Here is a 19,857-nt window from a genome sequence, read left to right as displayed (position 1 = left end):
AAGATACATTTTTACATGGTTGGGAAACATTCTAGCTGTGTAATTTATGTGATTTTAAGGACACAATGTGCAGAAGTTGTTGATTTCTATATTCTGTACTTCTAAATGTGTGGCTTTCCTTCATAGACGTCATCAAAATGTCCAAATGCTGCACTTACACACATGCTCTGTCTTGCTTTTCCCCTTCAGGTTTCTGTCCTCCTTGCATCCGTCCGTACAGCAGGACTTGGTTGCAGAGGTGGGACATGGATTAAGTAGGACATTGGTGTGATCTGTCGGGCTGTTCGGGGTGGGACCGAGTTTGCGTGTAGGAGAGGGGGAGACCGAGGGAAGAAAGTGTGACAGTAAGGGATACAGAGAAAGGGGGATTGTGTGTCTTTAAGGAATCAATAACGTGTAATCTGCAATATTGCCGTGATCAAGTATCTGGGTGAGGTTGTGGTTTACTTTGTCCACACGTAGTTTTTCTATTTCTGCCACCATGCAGACGATGAGTGGAAAAGAAAAGGGTGCATAGATCAAATATATCTCCACAGACCCCCTTTTGCCCAGTTCAATCACTGTGTATTATCGTCTTAAATTCAGAGCTGAGTTGATTCTCACATTATATTAAGCTTTTCTGTGACCCAGCTGAGGAAGGAATGCTTTGAATTGGTAAATTTAGCCACAATGGAATAAAAGATATGTCTTGTTTATGCCTTTTAATCCCTGGTTTGGCCTGTCATAGAGCATGGCCCTCTCAGCCGTTGTTGGGTTTGGATTTGTGTTTTTAATCCCTCTGTTTTTCATTCCTGCTGTGTTTATTACTGTAACCTCTCCAACAGACGTTGGTGAAGTGCCTCAAATTACTTCTAACAGCTATCTAACACCCTCTAGTGGGACTTTAAGGAAATGACTGCAGATAAAATCCAACATTTTTGTTATTTTCATTATTCATTCTAAGTCTGAATGGGGACACGAGTAAAATAACGCATTCTTGAAGAAATCCAAATGGGTTCATTTAGCTTTAGTTAAAATATGCTTACTTCTATAGTTGTATTATCTTTAAACCTATGACAGAGGTTCAAAGCAGGTTTTTGTAGCCCAGTGAATTGTGTGTGTGTGTGTTTTTTTTTAAGTATTCACACTATTTTTAAATTTAGCTGATTAAAAATGACAAATAACCTAAAAAAATGAATAGATGTAAACCTGGGTGATCCTTGTTTACTGGTTACCCTGTAAGACAAAAATGAGGGCTCCAAAACCCAAAGAGAGGTTACTAGCTTCCAGTTTTCAGTCTTTCAGTGAGATGATCCGTTAGTTAACAGTAATTCGATAACACAATTAGGCTTCATTTAAATGGACTTCAGTCATATTTCATCACTTGATCCTCTCCTGCTGATCTCTGTTGTCCTAAAATACCAGATGCGTGGAGCCCAACAGCGGCCTCCAGTGGTATGAAATGACTGGAGACAACTTTAAGTAATCAAAATAAGTGATTACCCTGTGACATAATTATTACTACACAGCTAATTCTTGACTAAATCTGTGGCTGTTTCCTCAGGTCCCTTCAGTGGGAGTAGTGAGGCGAAGTGTTGGTCAGATACAGGGAGGCGATTAATTTGTAACTTGGTTTAGTCTAGTTAAGATGTCTAGTTGATGTGGCCATCAACATGGCCAGCAAATATAAACATACCTGAGTTCATAATTTTCTTGATATGGATAATTTGGACTGTTTGTACTTTACTTGTAGGCTACTTAATGTTTTGAGTTACATGTAATTCTGCTACATTAACATCTACAGTTACTGGTAGTAACTTAACAAATTCATAACTTACATACAAAACGTGATCATCTTCCAAAATATGATATACTGTTAAGAATTTAATCACCTGATAGTATTTAAAGTTGATGAAGTTTCCCCTCCTTAACCAACCACAAAAGTAAAAATCTGATTTCATGTGAATCTCAGACTTTTTGGTGATGGAGTATATTTAGAATATATTTGACTGAATTAAAGAATCCTAATAGCTCTTCCACCACTCACTGTCTTTCTCTCCCAAAGACTGAACCTCACAGTAAGTTTTACCATATTGGAACAAATGGAAACAAATACTTATTGCATTTCATAGACTTTGGCGTCCTGTCCGCCTCTGTGCAGGAAACAGTGAAGTTTGGATCCAGGAGGACTTCTGCAACAGTACACTGGGTAAGATCGTAAAAACATCGAGATGAGTCTGAATTTAATGAATGAACTTTCAGGTTATGTGGTGCATAGTGGACAGTATATTTAGTAGATGCCAACTGGGCCACGGCATTTATCCTTTTTTTGTACTAACACCTACAGTGCAAGGGGTTTTTTTTATTTGGAAAGAAAATAATGACAAAAACCAAATGCTGTTCTGGAGCAAAAGACAGCATCTTGAAATTGAAAAGTAGCAAAATACATCAAACCTCAAAGCTGTAAGTCTCAATACATTCATGTTTCATTTGCTTAGATTATTTTTTAGTATTTTCAGTTGTCTAGTACATTTGAGGTACTTCTTCATAGGAGCCTGTAGGTGTCACTGTTAAACTTGTTATCTGCCGCTTATGCAGCTGCTTCAGCTGCTATTGTTTGTGTAAGTTGTAGAAGAAATTGTTACAAAAGTGGGTACTTTGTGATCATTTGCCGTTTCATTTCACTCACATTTGTCATCACAGTTTGAATTTTACTTCAGTCTCAACACACCTGAAACGGATGAGATTAATTGAACTGGTAGCTCAGAGTGAAAAAGCCGGACAGGCTGCTGAGCTGAGGTCAATAGATGGGGAGCTTAGTGTGAGGTTTTACTGAGGATGGCTGGTTTAATGCCTGCTGTCAGTACCAGGAATAGGGTTTGAAGCTTGTTTAAGATGCAGGGACTTCAGGGGGTTGATGGTAATGACTATTATAGTCAAGTTAAACGTAAATGTTTTGGGCCAATAGGTCTTTCCTGTGAGATACTTAGATATTGCAGCAGGGTTGGATTCATTGTGGATGACAGAACAAAAGTTTTGGACATCTGTCACACGCCAGCGCATGCCCTCCGCCCTCCAGACAATACCGCAGAGGATAGGGGGTGGTGTCCAGTGGAAGAGGGTCAGGAACTTCTCCACTCTTCCTGTCCGTTCATTCAGTGCTCCCTTACGCATCTTACAGGGTCTTTCCATAACACAAATAGCTCTGTGGTTCCTTACCAGCTTTACAACTTAACAAAATAACTGACGAGAGTTATTTACTCACAAGAGAAATAAAGATTTGGGTGACTTACTTTTAGATGTTCATTGTTTCTTAATTTCTAACAAGTTGATAGGAAAGGAAAATTATAGAGGAAAATAGACTGGTAGTTAAATTAGTTTAGTTTTTTTTATATTTGTTTAAAAGCAGTTTAAAAGAATGGCTCCATTTAAACCAGGTAAAATATACATAGAAAGCTTTACTCCTCTTATAAGTTGAATTGTATGCTTGTCTGTAGACAAATGATGCAATTTTCCATGTTCAGCTGACGTGTCTAAAAGACTCTAGAGTCCGAAGCGTATCATCTGAATATAATATAGTATCAAATTACATGGCTTTCTCCAGGAACTTCATAGAAAATTATTAGGAAAACATCAAGTCTATATGAACCAATAAAATATGAAAAAGTGAGATTTTGTCAGTGTAAATGTTTACAACACCAGATGAAGCAGAGAGAAAAGCTGCAATGGAGCAAATGTTAGGTTCTTATCACAGTATAGTTTAGTGAATGATAAGGACAATAAGAACATTTTTGAATTTCACAGACAAAAAAAGACAAAGGCAGGTTTTTTTTTTGGTGTGATATCTTCATTTCCATGACACAACAGCCTTTAGTGAGGTAGACTAGAACAGGTCAAGAATTAGAAACATTGCTCCTTAAAACTGGCATGTGAAATGACATGAAATAAATATTTCCATGTACAATGTCTTCAAAATGAGGTAGAAATGGTTACAGAGAATGTACAAGATACAGCAAAAGTACAACTGAAGTACAAAGATAACACTGAAAATGCCTTTTTCCATCTGTTGGACAAATTCAACTCCACTTACTTCAATGAATCAGAGTAACACAGAGAAATAGAAAACACTATTTGTAGCAGTGTGAAGGGTTAATGTAGAGCACATTCTTTGTGTGTCATTGAAGAGCATTCAATTGTTGTAGCTAAGCGCTTAAATACTTTTAAAATCTGGGGGTACGAATACATCACTATTTGCTCAACACCTTTTTATGTATCTCAGCATGTTTTGAAGCTAAATCTTTGTGAGACGAGGGTATTTTTCTTCCACACTCGACCGCATTCTGAGTTTAATTTCACGAGTGTGCTTATATTTCTAAAAGAGGCATTAAAATATTTTTTCATCACATTGATTTTCAGACTAAATCTGAAGCTGTATTTCAGCCTAAATCTTACTATCAAAGGGGATCCACTCTCTGGGCATGCTTTTAGGCAAGAATTTGGTTGTGTTACTGTCCCCAAAGGGCTTAATTTTGCACACACACACACAAAAAAAGAAGATAACAGCATGGCACAATTTATGAAGAGGTGGCATAGTGGAGCAACAAAGCTACAACTCTGTGAAAAAAAAGGTTAAGAACTGTAACTGTATTTTCTGACTGTGCACATATTTGTTTAATATTTAACTTTGTCCTTCTTCATGATGTCAGTTCATGTTAGAGCTAAGATCAAGCTGACTGAGTGGTGACACTGTCAATCGGTTTTAAAATACTAATATGGGAAATGGAAAATGGACATTTTATTAAGACATTTAATAATATTTGTACTATTGAGCATAAACTGTAGCATGTGTACATCTTGATATGTCAAAAGCTGTTCATCAGGAGTGCTTTGTTTTGACAGTTTGTCCACAAAACCTTTTCCCCACTAACTACACTAACACTTAACATGTCATTCATTTCTCCACCAAAACCTATAAGAGAATTACATCTATACATGAAGAAAATATGTTTCATATATCTAAAACATCATCGATGTACATTATGGCATGTATTGTCCTTTTAAAAAAAATATCTGAATTACATTCAACATTTCAGGCCTTGGTACAAAAACCTCAAGTTTAATTTCCCAGAGCTAAGAAGCTGTGTGTGTGTGTGTGTGTGTGTGTGTGTGTGTGTGTGTGTGTGTGTGTGTGTGTGTGTGTGTGTGTGTGTGTGTGTGTGTGTGTGTGTGTGTGTGTGTGTGTGTGTGTGTGTGTGTGTGTGTGTGTGTGTGTGTGTTTTCACTGTATCAAAGGCCTTGTAAGTTCATCTATTCCCTGAAGTTTTCAGAGTATGTTTTGCTCTTAATAAAAGCCATGGCTCCGTTTTCACCTTGCTCCATAAAGCTCCCTACAAACACCCTAAGGTAATAACATACATTCTTATTTTATCATTCTGAGGTAACAATATTCTTCCTGAGTATTCAATAACACGACTATAAATCATCCTTTTGAGAGGCAAAAGTAAAGATAATGCATACAAAAAAAAAAAAAAGTAAATCCTAACAGACAAGCAGGTAGATCTTCCTAAAGAGTGTAATACTGAGCAAAAATTGTTGGAGGCACTCACTCAGAAGCATTTACCTTCCACTGCCACCAGCATGTTTGAGCTGTGCATCCAACAGAAGTAACAAACAGGTTTATGCATCTTTAATCTGTTTGCTCTGAGTGAATTTTAATATGCAGACTTAAGCGTGGTTGTTATATTTGGTTATTTTGTAGATTTTTTTTAGTCATTACTTCTATTACACTATTTTGAATATTAAAGACGAGGCAAAAGCTGGACCAAGTATTACAATGTTTGCAGATTCTTTACATGATGTGTCTGTTGTTCTGTACATAATGTGTCTAAAGTTTTTGGATCATTAGAAATCTGCATGTAAACAACACGCTTTGAAGATGCTCTGCATATTCTTGCATACTGTCATTATGTGAATACTAAATACATTTTTAAATGAACATAAAATCTTAGATTATTTCCCCACTCTTTCTTTACATCAAAACAATTCAAAGGGCGGCTTCATGTATACTACATAGTTTTTTGATAAGCAGCTTGTTATGTGTAAACTGGACAAAAACAAAAGTTGTTCAGCAATGAAAAAGGTTCAGAACAAGAAGCAGGACACCAGGATAGAATAAGATAAAGACCATGAATAAAAGGGGTTAAGGAAACTGAAAAAAGTCAACGATGAGTAAAGGTCGGGGGAAAGCATGGGATGAGCAGGGAAACATTCATTTCTCAAGGCCAAGTGACACTTGTGACCTTGGAGTCAGCTGTGTAAAAGTAGCAGTGATTGTGCTGAAGTAGTATGGCAATCTCACCATTTTCATTTATGGCTCTACTTACTTTTTGGTCAGTAATGATTTTTGTGGTGTGGTAGAACGTATTGCAGTCAAAGGCCTTTTACATACATAATGGCCACAAATAATTACACCAACTTCTAAAACAGCAACGTTGCAGTGCTGCTGCCACAGTAGCAGAAAGGAAATAAATAGGATCCTGAGAGAAACAGACACTCATACATTATTTAGACTGTCTTAACGCTGTCTATGTAGAGAATGCCTTAACCTCACCCCTAAGACTTACCTCAACCTTACAGGGCAAAATGCCCCCGTGAATCTTTGGAAAAACATGTATCATGAAAATGATAAAGATGCACAAGAAATACCAGTCTTGTGCCCTCTTGTGTTCGCTATTAAAACTAAACCTTTCATTGACAAATTTCCTTCCCCCAAGTCTATCTGGATTAAGAACCCTGGCTGGTTTCAAAGAATCTGATCAGGGTTGTCAGCGTCCTCCAGTGGGGTCCTCAGATCGTGTGTGTGATGCAGGTAACTTCATAGACATTCTCTGTTGCTGAGGAAAGCTGTGCTCCCTTGACACACTCTCTCCTGCAAGGCCTGATGGTGGACTATAGTCCCTTGCGCCACCGTAAGGAGGTGACATCAGGGGCTTTCCAGGTTTGTAGGCCTGTGGGTCTGAGCCTGAGCCGCTCATATCGTAGCCATTGCCGTGCCCGTTGCCGTGACCTTTGCTATGACTGTTCCCATGGCCGTTGCCATACTTTCTGTAGCGTGATCCCTCCACCTCTGCTCCCTCCTGTCCTTCCTCTGTCATCTCAAAGGCCTTGCGTTTCAGTGCCCCCCCTGGCTCGGAGCTCCCTCCAAGGCTGTGAGATGGGTAGCTGTAACTGCCCCCCACCATGGTGGGCCTTGGGGCCAGAGGAGTGGGGGCACTAATCCCAGAGGGCAGGTAGGAGGCACTGGGGTGGCTGTATCCAGAGGACAGGCTGGTTTGGGGGTAGCACCCTGGAGGGTAGTTGTAGACAGAAGTGCTGGCGCTGTAGCTGGGCACTAGAGTGGGTGTGGCCTGCAAAGGGTGTAGAGGGGCAGGGGGAAGTGCTGCGCTGGGCTGAGGGCAGTATCCTGAGGACAGGTAGGTGCTGTTGTAGGCAGGAGGGTATTCCTGAGATGACGGGGCGCTGCAGGAGCCAGCGCCACTGTAGCCTGGCTCAGAGGCCACTACTGTCACACTTCCTGTGGCTGGGATGCCCACAGATGCAGAGCCCACCTTGCTGCCTAACGCCTCCAGCCCAGGGTAACACTCCATGCCCTGACCTAGAGCCCAGGGCTCCGATTCAGTTTTCAGGAAAGAACCAGGCTCTGAGTAGGTCCCTGTAGCAGGGCGTTCGTAGGACAGCTCCAAGCCGGAGTATTTCTCAGCATAGCGTTTGAGCAGAGAAGAAGCAGTAAGAGCTGATATGTCATCACTGGCCCAAGGGTAACCTGCAGGGGCATATGCGCGGCGAGCAGCTGTAGAGTAGGGGTCATGTTTGTGGGCAGATGGCGGCGAGGTGGTAGAGGTGACATCTAGGTGCTGCTCAGGCCACTGAGATAAGGGGGCGGCGTGCTCCGGAGACCAGTGCATCTTCAACAGACCTGACAGAAACAACACCAAACCAGAATTAATCAACACAACTGTGACATGATGTGTCAAATGCTTAAACTGGGAGTGCACGTTTCAGGCATTTGGTCTGGACCAGGTAATAATTGTAAAGTATTTTGTCCCTTTTGTCTCCCAAAACTCACAAGCAAGCTAAGAGTCTAAGTGAATATCTTCCCTCATAATCACTTTGGCTAGCTGACCCTTTTTCTACAATCATGTCAGTACTTAGCCGTGCTCTGCTACACTGTCTCATCCAAGCTGGAGACAACAGTTCTAATCTTTATGTGAAGCCGGCAACATAGCCCCCAGCCTGGTCTCCACGGCGATAAGCCTCTATCAGCCCGAGCACTGCCCTCTGTCTTTACCTCTCTCACATTGGGGCCATTGTTGTCTCTCTGTGACTCTCTTAGACCACAAAGCCACCCCCACTGAGCATGTGATCTAATTCGGTCCAAACCTCAGGGGTCTGCTGGATGGAGGTGGACGGATGGGGGGGGGGGGGGGGGGGGGGGGGGGGTCAGTGTGTAGAGGACGATCAGAGTAGTTTTCATCTTACTACGTGGAGAGAGTGGAGCAGGACATCTACAAACACTATTACATGAGTACAGATTTATTGAGCAGTCAAAAAAGTCAGATTTTCACGTGCCATGTGTGATTCTATCTGCACATTTACACAAATGGAGTAATCCTCTGGTTTAGTGGTTGTGGGCTTTTGCTTAGCTTTTGCAGGCCTTGTCTTTTTGAACAGGCATTAGTCTGACATTCCAGGCATTGCAGAGTATTATTAAACAGTCCTGACCCCAGGCCTGGGCCAGAGGGGCTTCCCTGCAACACCACTGGACAGAGGAAGAAGCAGCTGCCTGGTTTACGCCGACATAGGTGGACAAATAATTCCTATGACTGTATATTGTAGTGGAGAAGAGTAGTGAAAATGTCTTTTTAAATATGTAATTGATAAATTGGGACCAATTCTCTTGCAATATTTGGGCATAAATGTGTCTTTCCTGTTCCTAAACTGTTCATACTTCTGGCTAATTATACAGAATTAAAAATACGTAATGACTTTAGAATGAATAAAGTACATTAATCCATTCCTTATTTTGTGAAATATTTTCCCGTTTTAGAGATATTTTCTCCTTTTCAGATTGACAAATAGCATCATGTGCAAAAGCTGATTGTCTTGCAATCATGCACAGCGTGTTGTGATTGTTCCATAGGTTAAACTATGGAACAACACAGTATGACTAGAGTTGTGACTAAAATGAGAGAAGATAGTGGAGTGTGCCCAATGAAACTTTTCAAAGCCGAAGGTAACATCTTCATGAATGATATCCTTTTCTTGATGAATGTAAAATGAGCAGAAAACAATGACAGCAGTGGTAGTTGGATGTTGGAATTTATTCATTATCACACACACACACACACACACACACGTCAAGTTTGGTCTGAAACTATCTATACGTGGATTACGCTAGGTCTTGTCACATGTCCACTAGGACCACCAGATGGGCCTCAAACAGTCCACATGTTGATCCCTAAATTAAATGATCCTTCAGCCCAATAATCCCACTCATCCAATCCAGGGATCGCAGCGCCCTCGACCAGCACAAGCTCCACCCTAGGATCTAAGAAATCCCTATGCTCCTGGGAATTCTCACTGGTCGTGGTACCCATCCCGAGCATCTTAAAATAAGGTTTTTATCTGCACCAAGACACATTCACATCCAGGTAAACACAGTAGTAGGATTCAACAGAAATGTTCAACAGGTGGGAATATGAGAGATTCTTCTGTACAGACCAGGAAAATACTTAGCCCTGAGCAGAGGGTGTTGATTCATTGTATTTCACAGTAAATCTACTGATCATGGATGGGGGTTAGGAGTTAGCCTCCTAAACCCTCGAACTACAGCGCTTACTGTGAAGCAACTGTTATCAACATTTGTCTTAACAAATTCAATTCAATTGAATTCAAGTATTCAGTCATTCAAGTAAATATCAGAGCCCCCAAAAGTTCCTCTGAAAAACCTGAAGGAATCACGTAAATGCTCACAAGGGAGAAGCCGACATAGATCTTCAGAGTGAGTGTTTATCCCCTCATGTTTTCTGTAGATGTCAAAGAGTTTTACTCTGCAGTGACACTAAAAAGGGCCCACCAGCTCTGTTAGAAGAAGTAGAAAAGTCTTCAGCTGTGTCTTTGTAACCTGGGATGGAAGGTTAAGATGTCCAGGCCACAGAAAGACAGACCAGTAGTACAGATAAGTAGTGATCAGAAAAAAAATCTTCCAAAAATCTTTTGCTGTAGATATTTGTATTTATTCTGCATATATGTATTTATAAAAGATTGTTTTGTTTTTAGTCATTCCTTCCTGTAAGTGGAGTTATTCCTCCTTCCTCGAATTGACAGAAACAGTGTGTCGGATGTTGAACGGATTGTAAAGCGTATTAGTATTGTAAAGCTTAGAGTATTTCCTGTCAGTGAACATACTACAGTATACCCAACACCAGTCGTTAACTGGGATACAAACAAAACCAAAACATTTAACCTTCATTAGCTCATCTTTGCTACAGTTTTTAGGCTGAGGAGAAAGTGAAAAAACTTTCAGCTTTAGGTATTCTGCCTACAAGCTGGGCATCATCTTAGTGTAGCTGAGAAATCACTCAAAGTCCAAGAGGTAAGGTACATTCGTTCATGAAAAATATCTTAACGTAATAACTAAATAATAGTAGTTTTTATTCATATTATAGTTAACTTATATTCCCTTGCATTGAAAACAAATGTGCTCAGTGAGAATGTTGTGAATGTACATTTTCCTTTGACATCTTACAGTTAATTGTCCTTTAAAATCTAGTTTTGATATGAAAACAGTTTGACTCCCTGTAATTTAAAAAGTTTGTTCTGCAGCTCTTCGCAGACTTTAACTAAATTCTAAACACATTATATTCATTCTATGAGAAATTAAATACTGTCTTGCAGGCTGACAGAACATTTATCTACAATGTGACCAAAGTCCATCAGTGTGTGAAGAATCAAAAACTTAAAAAAAAAAAAAAATACAGCTTCCTTGTGGCAGTGTTTGCACACTGGTTTGAATCCGTCATCGTGCATGCAGACAGACACACAAACAGGCTCATCAGACTGGTACTCACTGGTCATGCTGATTCCGGGCATGAGCCATCGACTGGTTTGCCCTCAATCTACTCCTCTCACCCAATCTTCACCCGATGGACTATAATCTATCCAAGGCATATTCGACTGCAGTAATCTGCTGTGTCTGGAATCCTCAGCGCAATTCAGCGGAGTAATGTGAAAACTGGGCGAGTGGAAGGATGGCTCGTTTGAACTGGAGGGTCTGGATGGGTAAAAGATCAGACTGTGGAAACCAGACTAATGAAGGATTAGAGCACACGGGGCTTATGGGAGTGTCAGTGCTTGGTGGCAATCTGACAGTCATGGACAAGAATTAAAGCAGCATCACCACTGCTCAGCTTACTCCTTATCCTTGCAGTAAGCCTGTAACTTAGAGGAAAGCTTTATTCCAAGGTGATGTCACAAAATGAAAATCTTTCTAGATAGTTTTTATTCTTATTTTTAATTTATAAAAGACATTAATTGGGCATATCCGTTATAAATAAATGACTACAGAATATGACCATTTTAAGCCAATAATGTCTTCAAATCTCGATACAGATACATACAGTAGATCTACTTCAAAAAATTTAGTTAGCGAAAAAATAAAAAGTGGAAAACTACAGTCTGTCTGTAACTCTACATCAAATATTGCTGCTCTCTTTGTCAGCACAAGTTCACAAGTGCTTTTAAATTTTCACTTTTTGTAAGAGAAAGTAAGATACAGTAAGACAGCCTTAGGTGGAACCGTCTCTTAATAAGGCATTTTTATAAAGATACAGTTTAGGAGAACACTGCCACGTTTGCCTATTTTCCACAAAATGGTATTAAAACCTCTTACTGTGCCTGAGTGCTGTAGCAGCGGACATCTGTGTTAAAGTGAGGATGTGAGGGAGCAGGGTGTGGGTATTAGGAGGGATGAGCGGGGGAGCCCCTAACCTTAATCTAGCACCTCATGTTGGCTTGGGGCTTGGAATCACCCCTCCATTCTTGGCCATGCTTGACTTACCAAGAGACAAAGATGAGCACTAAGCCGGCTTGCTGGTATGACAGCTTCCCTTAATCATTGTGATTATCATACTGTTGACCAGCGCTAGTGTTTCTTCTTTGTCCTGCAGCAGTTTGGCTACTGCACCCATCCATCGAATGGAGGGCTCGCAGGGATGCCAAAACCATAGAATCAGGAGCATGAAACACGATCAAATCTTTTAGTCCAGTCAGTTGTGCACAAAAATGTGTTTGTAGGCTGTGCTCTCACTCCAGTGTCCCTGTGTCAGTCCCAGTTATATATATTTCTCTGTAGGCTGTTCACTGTTGTACAGAGCTGTTAAAATGGTGTCACTTCTAATGTTTAGTGATCTTCCCACATGCATTTAAGGACACGCTTCAGTCAAATATCACTGTAATGTAATGCAACATACATTTAAAGTTGCTTCATAAAAAGAACTGTCTTTGCAGTTGTGTTCTTCACTTTCTCCAGTCATACACAACAATTACCCACTCAAACAACTACCACCACTGCAAGCTTCCCATCAGTTTAGCATTCGTTCTGCATTTGGATCCACACTTGCTGCCACCAAGTGGTTAAGCGTTTTCCGGCTTCACTCCCTCCATTTCCCCAGTCTTCTCCTTTTATTTGTGTTTAGGATTTTGAGAATCCACGTTTGTTCACTCAGCGTGAGTTCGTGTTCATTTAATTCATGGGTAGCTCAGGATTTGTTCGGGCAGTCTGTGCACACATTAGGTCTAGAGCTGGAAATCTAACTTGTAGTTATAAGTAGTTAATACCTTAACAGATTTCATATTTAAATGTCTCAGTAGAAACAAAGGATTAATTCTTGCTTTTCAAAAGAAATCTCATAAAAAAACAAATGCTTCTTATCATCTCGATGTATGTCAGGACACAGAGGGAGTAGATATCTCTGCTTGATGATGGTGGGAGTATGTGCTGGTGTGTGCGTTTGTAGCTTGAACTGTACAGTAATTTTAGAATGGAGTACCTGAGGAAACGCGGGGCAGATTTAATCATTGCCAGTTATTAATGTTTCAAGTGGAAACATGTTAACACAGTGGGGGGACATAATAAAAACACCAATGACCATCTCTTAACCACTCATGCAACATCATACACTTCCACAGTGTTTTCCCCTGCATTCAATATGTTTCAAACATACTAAACATCTTGTCAAAATATGGCTATGATGCTCGTGCCATGCCCTACACGTAGATGACACTCAACTCAACAGTGGGATCATTCTCTCATTGAAATGAATGACAATGCTGTATTTTTGACACAGCTGTAATGTTGTTTTAAATGTGCCTTATTACTTCAACCAGTGCAGATAACTTACACCTAGTTTACTACACTTGGATGCAGAGGAATAAGCCAGTCTCACGTCTCTGTTTAATACACAAAAACGTCACTAACTAAAAGAACGATCTTTTGTGACAGCAGTAGCTCTGAATTGTTAACTGAGCTGCAGAAGCCTTTATTAGTAGAAAGAAGCTTTACTTTGATTTCTTCTCACAGACCAGCAGCAATGGTGGCGAGGAGAATATTCACACTTCAAATGGCTTCCAAAAAAGAAAAACAACCAATTTGTGGCGCATTATTGTGGAGAACGTGATTACATCAGAAGAGGAGACGGCGGTGTTGAGGCAAGGGAGAATCCTAACATCCCAAACAGACCGATCCTGCAGACGACTACATGAACTTATACACAGGACGTGAGGTGAAATTACAGCATTGTGGTAAACTCTCCAGCTTTTGTCTTCTCTCTCTGGACTATACATGATCCCAGGGTTCACTACACAGCCAAATATGCTAAATGCATGTGTGTAACCCTTCCACTAAAACCAGTTTCAGTTCTCTAACCAATACTCCTTAATGTGAGTTGTCAGCGATAGGATGTGTGGCAAACCCTGGAAAATTTTCAAGTCAAAAGTCTTTTCTGTGCGTCAGAGCCAGCAGGTTTGACTAGTGGTCCACTGCATGGTCAGTATGAGTAATTAGGGGTTAATTAGATGAAAGTACATGTGGGGGAAGGGGTTTGAATGCAATGGGATTTGGGGGTTGTGAAGCGTCAGAGGCGGCTGGTTGGTTGGCTGGATGGATGGATGGATGGATGGGGACTGGAAACCAAAATCACCCCTCTGGAGCTGAAAGGTCCTCTGTTGGTGCTTTTACTCTGCTCACAATAAACAAAGCCTTACATTTCCTGAGGGTGGACAGACACTCGGAAGTACACTCACACACACACACACACACACACACCAAGATGCACACACACAGGCTCAAGCACTCTTATATTGTGGGTTTGGTGAAGTGTTTAGCTTCAGCTGGCCAACAGGCAGAGGAGCTCTTGGTCATCTATCGGATGAGTCAGGCTGCTGGAATGCCAGGAATCTAACCTGAGATCTATTTACAAAGCACATATCCTCTCCACACACTCAACACACACCGTGCACTCACAGGCTAAAGAAAGGGAGAGGGAGAGGGCAGAGAGAGAACATGCTTACTTACAGTGTTGATAAATGACCCTATCAGCTGTTTGCACATTATTGGGTGATTTGTATTAGTTAGAGTTAATTCACGCCATTGCTTGTAAGATCAATACAGAACACACTGGAGGAGAAATGGAATATGAACATGCACAGAGGATTCCTGCGGCAATAGACAATGGACTTCACACACATATCACCCAGCCACCTCTGTCCGGAGTAGATGAGGGTTACATTGTTATGTAAGCAATGACCATAGTCTAAATCGCTGAGCACGAAGCCAGCGTGAAGGAGGATCTGCTGAGGACAAAAACCCTCCCTCTGCCTCCTCTCTCCCCTTCCCCCTTTTCTCCAGGCTTGCACACTCCACCAGGCCACAATGCAGTCAGCCAATCAACTACTGTACCATATCTGGTTCAAGTTTTACACATCTCTTGACCTGCAAGTCATTTCTAACTACAGATCATGTGACAAATTAAATCAATTTCCTCACTCAAACAGACGCATTGGTTCACATAGATTTATCTCCAAGCTCTGCTGAGAACCACTTTACTTTAAATGATATTGATCCACCGTATGCTCTTGTTTTATTTTCCAATTTTCTGTCACTCTGGTTTTGCCTGAAAAACCTTCCTTTCTTGAACCTCCCTCCTTCTCTCTGTGCTGTAGTAAAGACAGGACCGTGTGTCCAAGCCTGTGTGGTCAGTTTTCCCCCTTCCCCCACTCCTTTAGCTCACACACACACATGTGGCAGAGGCTGGCCTGGCCCCTCTGTGCTTATTGTGTCCACTCATATATCAGGCTGCAGCTGACCAGTCCCTCCTCACGTCCTCTCCATCTGCCCTTCACTTTGCTCTTTCTCTGTCATTTTACCACCCGCAGCACGGGCCTTCACTATAACACCTAATGAGGATCTAAGGTGTGCTACAATTTGCTTAACAAGCTTTCATGATTACTATGGAGAACTAACCTGTGTGTGTGTGTGTGTGTGTGTGTGTGAATGTGGAGGCGAAGGGCAATGTTTATTTGTCCCTTTATACAGGCCTAATGAGAAGTTGGTGACACCGGGTTACTAACGATCTGTCTTTCACGCACAGAATTGCTTCACCAGGGTAACTGGCAACTAAAAAGGGCAAAAACTACTCATTACTCTTTTCATGTCACACTGTCATCATTATGGACAGAGTGCATAATGAGGTGCGGGTGATTGTGTGTTTACTTGTTTGTGTTTGAGTGTGTGTACCGATTGACAAGAAAGGATTGAGATTTTATCAAAGTAGGTGTGGTTGTAAAAAATAAATGCCAGCATAGGACTGAGTCGATGTTTCTGTGGGAAGAAACCTAGCGTGGCACCGTGAGTCTTTTTGAGGAAAGAATGTAACATTTGTGCGTTACTAAAACTTCTGTCGCCTCAAAAAAACTCCCGTCTTCTTTTTTGTTTTCTGCAGTTTGTCTACGCACATCTGTGTGGCTCTTCAGAATGCAAAAACCTAGAAGTAAATCCCTGTTACATTATTCCAATCAGGTTAGCGTTGTAATCCTGTTAAAGCTTGGCCTAATCAATATCCCTCTCAATCAATATAAGCATATTCCTCAACCTAGATAGCAACCTCTCATGATTAGCACATATACAAGCGAAGACTATACTGTGATGTGTCAAAGAGATATAAGTGATTTAAAGTGCTTTTACATACTAATGTTGCAAACACAGAACATGTTTCTGTCCACCCTGACAACACTGGAAGAAAAGACTGCATTTTTAAAAATTGTGCAAAAACAGTGGCACCATCGTCACAGTTTGAAACACATTTTTTACATTAAAACGAAAGTTTTTTTTCATTTAAAATTAAGAAACAGTAAAGGTATTCATACAATCTCAAGAATTATGCTATAATTGTCATTTGTTCATTTTATGTGTCATCTTTTCTTAAAGAAAAGCTCTGATTACAGTCATGTCCATAATGTTCATGCTGCTCCTTAGAAAAGATAGTGCTGCCTGTTTAAACACATTGTTACTATATTCACATGATGGGGGGGACGAAAAAATAGAGACTGAACACTTTCTGTGAAATTCCTCAAGGCAAAGCCTGGAGACTCAGCTGTTAAAGCCATTAGCATATCTGCCTTTCTCAAAATGACTTCTCAGAGACCCCCCAGCCCCTCGCTTGCCTCTACTGAGCCACAGGGGATGAGTCCTGGACAAAAGAGGAGCCAAAAGAATACAGAAAAACAGATTCAAACCAATCTAGGTCATATTGCTCACATACATCATGCCAAACAGACCCACCATTGGACACTGATATACAACATGTTAATCCAAGCAGGCATAGTGCACACATGTAAAAATAAAGACTTACTGTAGGGGGTGACAGGACTGAGCATTCTGCAGCCCTGGCTCCAGGTGAAGAGGAGAGGACCGGGTCCACTTGGTGCTAGTGAGGGCCTAGCTGCATGCTGTGGGGCCCCCCTGGGCTACTGCTTCTCCTGCTGCTGGTGGTTGTGTGGCTGCTGGCTCGGCTAGTGACTGGCCTCCTGCACCCCTCCATGATTCATTTCACAGTTCAACACCGCTCCGACACACTGCCACCTGAAGATCGCACACACGCCAGTGTCAGAGTCAATAGATGCTGTGAATATGACTAGGATGTCTATTTAAATCAATGCAGTCACTCAAAGCCAGATTGTAAGACTTTTTTGAGAAATTGGTAAATGTGTCATATACAAATAATCAAAAATGCCCTTACTTGCTTGCATTTATGACATGTTAAATTAAATGTTCCTGTTAAAAAGATTATTATGAAAACAAAGTTTTTAGAAAATGCTGGCAGAAAGTAACGTGATAATGGGTTTCTCATGATCTCTCAATGCCTTCCTCAGTTTTTCTGTCCACCTATGTGTGTGCACATACACATGCACATGTGTGAGCCACCGATCAAGATAGAGTTTGAATGCTAAATGTCCTGACAGTGAGGGGGCTTTTGCCCACTGACCACAAAACCACACGGCCAGGGAAGGCAAGTTTCTAATTCTTTGCAGCCACCCATGTTTCAACACAAACACTAAAAAACCACAACAGCAAACGGAAATCTCTGCAGAGCAAAGAATCTATCCTATCCAACATGAATAATTACATGAGAAAAAAAAAGAAGAATGAGTGCAGATTAAGGGAGAGCATAAATAGTCAACTTGGAATGACATGCAGAGGGCGAAGTCATGAGAATGCCATACAGATGTTTAGAGAAAAAGACACTAAAGCATGCACAATAGAGCAAGCAGAAAGAAAACACACGTCACACGTAAAGAGAGAACAGAGAGCTTTGAAAATGACAGGAATGTGCAAGAAGCAGCAGAAGCATTGTCATAACTGCTGAAAGGAGACAAACAATTTTTCAACAAGTGAGTAAAAGGCTTACTGACCTGATCATGCCTGGATTTACTCGATGGTTGGTTCAATTTGGAAAGTAATCCACTATTCCAAAAAAAAGTACACCAGAGCCGATGTTAATGTGTATGTGTGTGTGTGAGACTGTGTGTGTGTGTGTGAGAGAGAGAGAGGCTTGTACTCTCGTCTGGGACCCTATCCTTCTCTCCTACACTCCCTCGCTCGCCCTCCAGCTCCCTTCTCCCTCCCCCCTCTCGCTCTCCCTCGCCCTGGTGACAACAGAGCAGCACATACATCCCCTCCCCCAACCGCGCCTCCCCTCCCCCTCTCTCCCTCTCCCTCTCTTTTGTTAAAACTATTTCAGCAGGAAGGGAGAGAGAGAGGGAAAAAGTGACCAATCATGCAGAGTCACAGGAGAGCCTGTTTCCCCCCGCTGTGTGTATATGTGTGTGTTTAAGCGTGTGCATGAATTCCTGCATGTGTGCATTTGTGTATGATCTTATGGGCATGTGTGCATGCATGTTTGTTTTGTTTTTTTTGTAGATCTTCAATATGATGAATGAGCATGTGTGGACAAACGAAAAATAGTGAATTTTCTCCTTCACTGATCGCATGAGAAGTTCAGTTATTGTCAATGACTTCTATTGATCTGGTACATTGATCTCAGTATTGTTGGAAGGGTGGGGTTGAACCAACCGTGTCAATATTACCTAATTCCTGTGGTACCCCAACCCCCCTACACACACACACACACACACACACACACACTAGCCTGCACAGATGCATGGGCAGCAAATGACCTCCACATTGGCCTCAAACCTTTGACTAAGAAGTAGGATAATTTCCTCACCTGTAACTGATCAATATCTGATATTCTAATATATACTCACATTGCTCTTACGTAGTTTTCCCCACAGTTAATTATTTCCCCCTTGTACCTATTTTGCTCCAAGCCCACTCCTTCTTACAGAGAAACACAGCTGTGGTTCTGCATTTAGAGTTATGGAGTAGGCGGGACAAGCTGGTCCACTCCTCATGTTACTCTGCTGTAAACACTCAAGGCCCTGCAGGACACACTCCTTCTTGCACATGTTTGACATGTGTGAGCCATGTTTCAGAAGGTGGTTGTTCACAGCACAAACCATAACTTTCCTTACGTTCCATAGTCATTAGTTCATGATTGCATGACCATGATTGCAAAGCGTCATTTTTACAAAATGTTTTTTATGATGCACCGACCTTACAATAGAGGGTCATTACAATCCTTCTCATTTATGGAGATCAAGCTCTTGTGAGCTGGCAGAGGACTATTATTTGAGAGGACTGTGATGTTATTGTTGCTAATAATAGCAGTGGAGGCTTGTTATAAGACCTTTCATCAGGTGAATCAGAGGAGTAATGACTAGTGCAGCGCTCAGCTCTTTCTCCCTTACCTGCTTTGCTGACAAACACTGAAAAAAAAGCCACGCTGTTATTTTGCAGGCAAGGAAACAATACATCTGAACAATCCCAAATGTGCTGCGGGGGCTGTTCTTTTCACCATAGATAAGGTGCGCTGTTTGATACATTCTCACTGCAGAGGCGAAGCTCCCAGATGTGGTCTCTTGTTACTTCAGAAACGCCTCCCCATGTAGCTGTGCGGCTCTAAGCAGGTCACTGGGACAAGCAGAGGGACAAAGGGCAGAGCGTGTGCTAATGACAGTCGAACAGAAAGGTGCGGCTATCAGCAGGTTGGAGAACAAGTTTACTGGCAGAGACAGAGGAGAGAAATTCCCTCTACAGCCCAACTACAGGAAAAGATGTAACACAATTACACACAGGAAGACACACACGCACACGCATAACAGCTATGCTGGAAATTGGACATGGTAACTCTAACCCTGGGT

The 19,857-nt window shown here is 41.5% G+C and overlaps 1 protein-coding gene across 1 annotated transcript; it reads right to left on the bottom strand.

The window, feature by feature from the left end:
- Window positions 1-6,803: 6,803 nt before the first annotated feature.
- Window positions 6,804-18,106, bottom strand: LOC139207198 (fidgetin-like protein 2). The gene is made up of 3 exons (XM_070836853.1): window positions 18,007-18,106; window positions 16,947-17,176; window positions 6,804-7,954 (listed from the first exon to the last, which is right to left on the bottom strand). The coding sequence occupies exons 2-3, from the start codon at window positions 16,969-16,971 to the stop codon at window positions 6,804-6,806; spliced, it is 1,176 nt and encodes a 391-aa protein (XP_070692954.1). The 5' UTR covers window positions 16,972-17,176; window positions 18,007-18,106.
- Window positions 18,107-19,857: the final 1,751 nt, after the last annotated feature.

Source organism: Pempheris klunzingeri, chromosome 2 (assembly GCF_042242105.1).
Source record: "Pempheris klunzingeri isolate RE-2024b chromosome 2, fPemKlu1.hap1, whole genome shotgun sequence".
NCBI classification, from domain to species: domain Eukaryota; kingdom Metazoa; phylum Chordata; class Actinopteri; order Acropomatiformes; family Pempheridae; genus Pempheris; species Pempheris klunzingeri.
Note: the sequence above shows the minus strand (reverse complement) of the source record. Positions and strands in the feature narration are given on the sequence as shown.

Coding starts and splice junctions, on each gene's coding strand:
- LOC139207198 (XM_070836853.1), bottom strand. CDS start 16,971: ATGCTCAGTCCTGTCACCCCCTACA. Junction 7,955..16,946: donor CAGTCCTGTCACCCCCTACA/GTAAGTCTTTAT, acceptor TGTTTCTGTCAG/GTCTGTTGAAGATGCACTGG.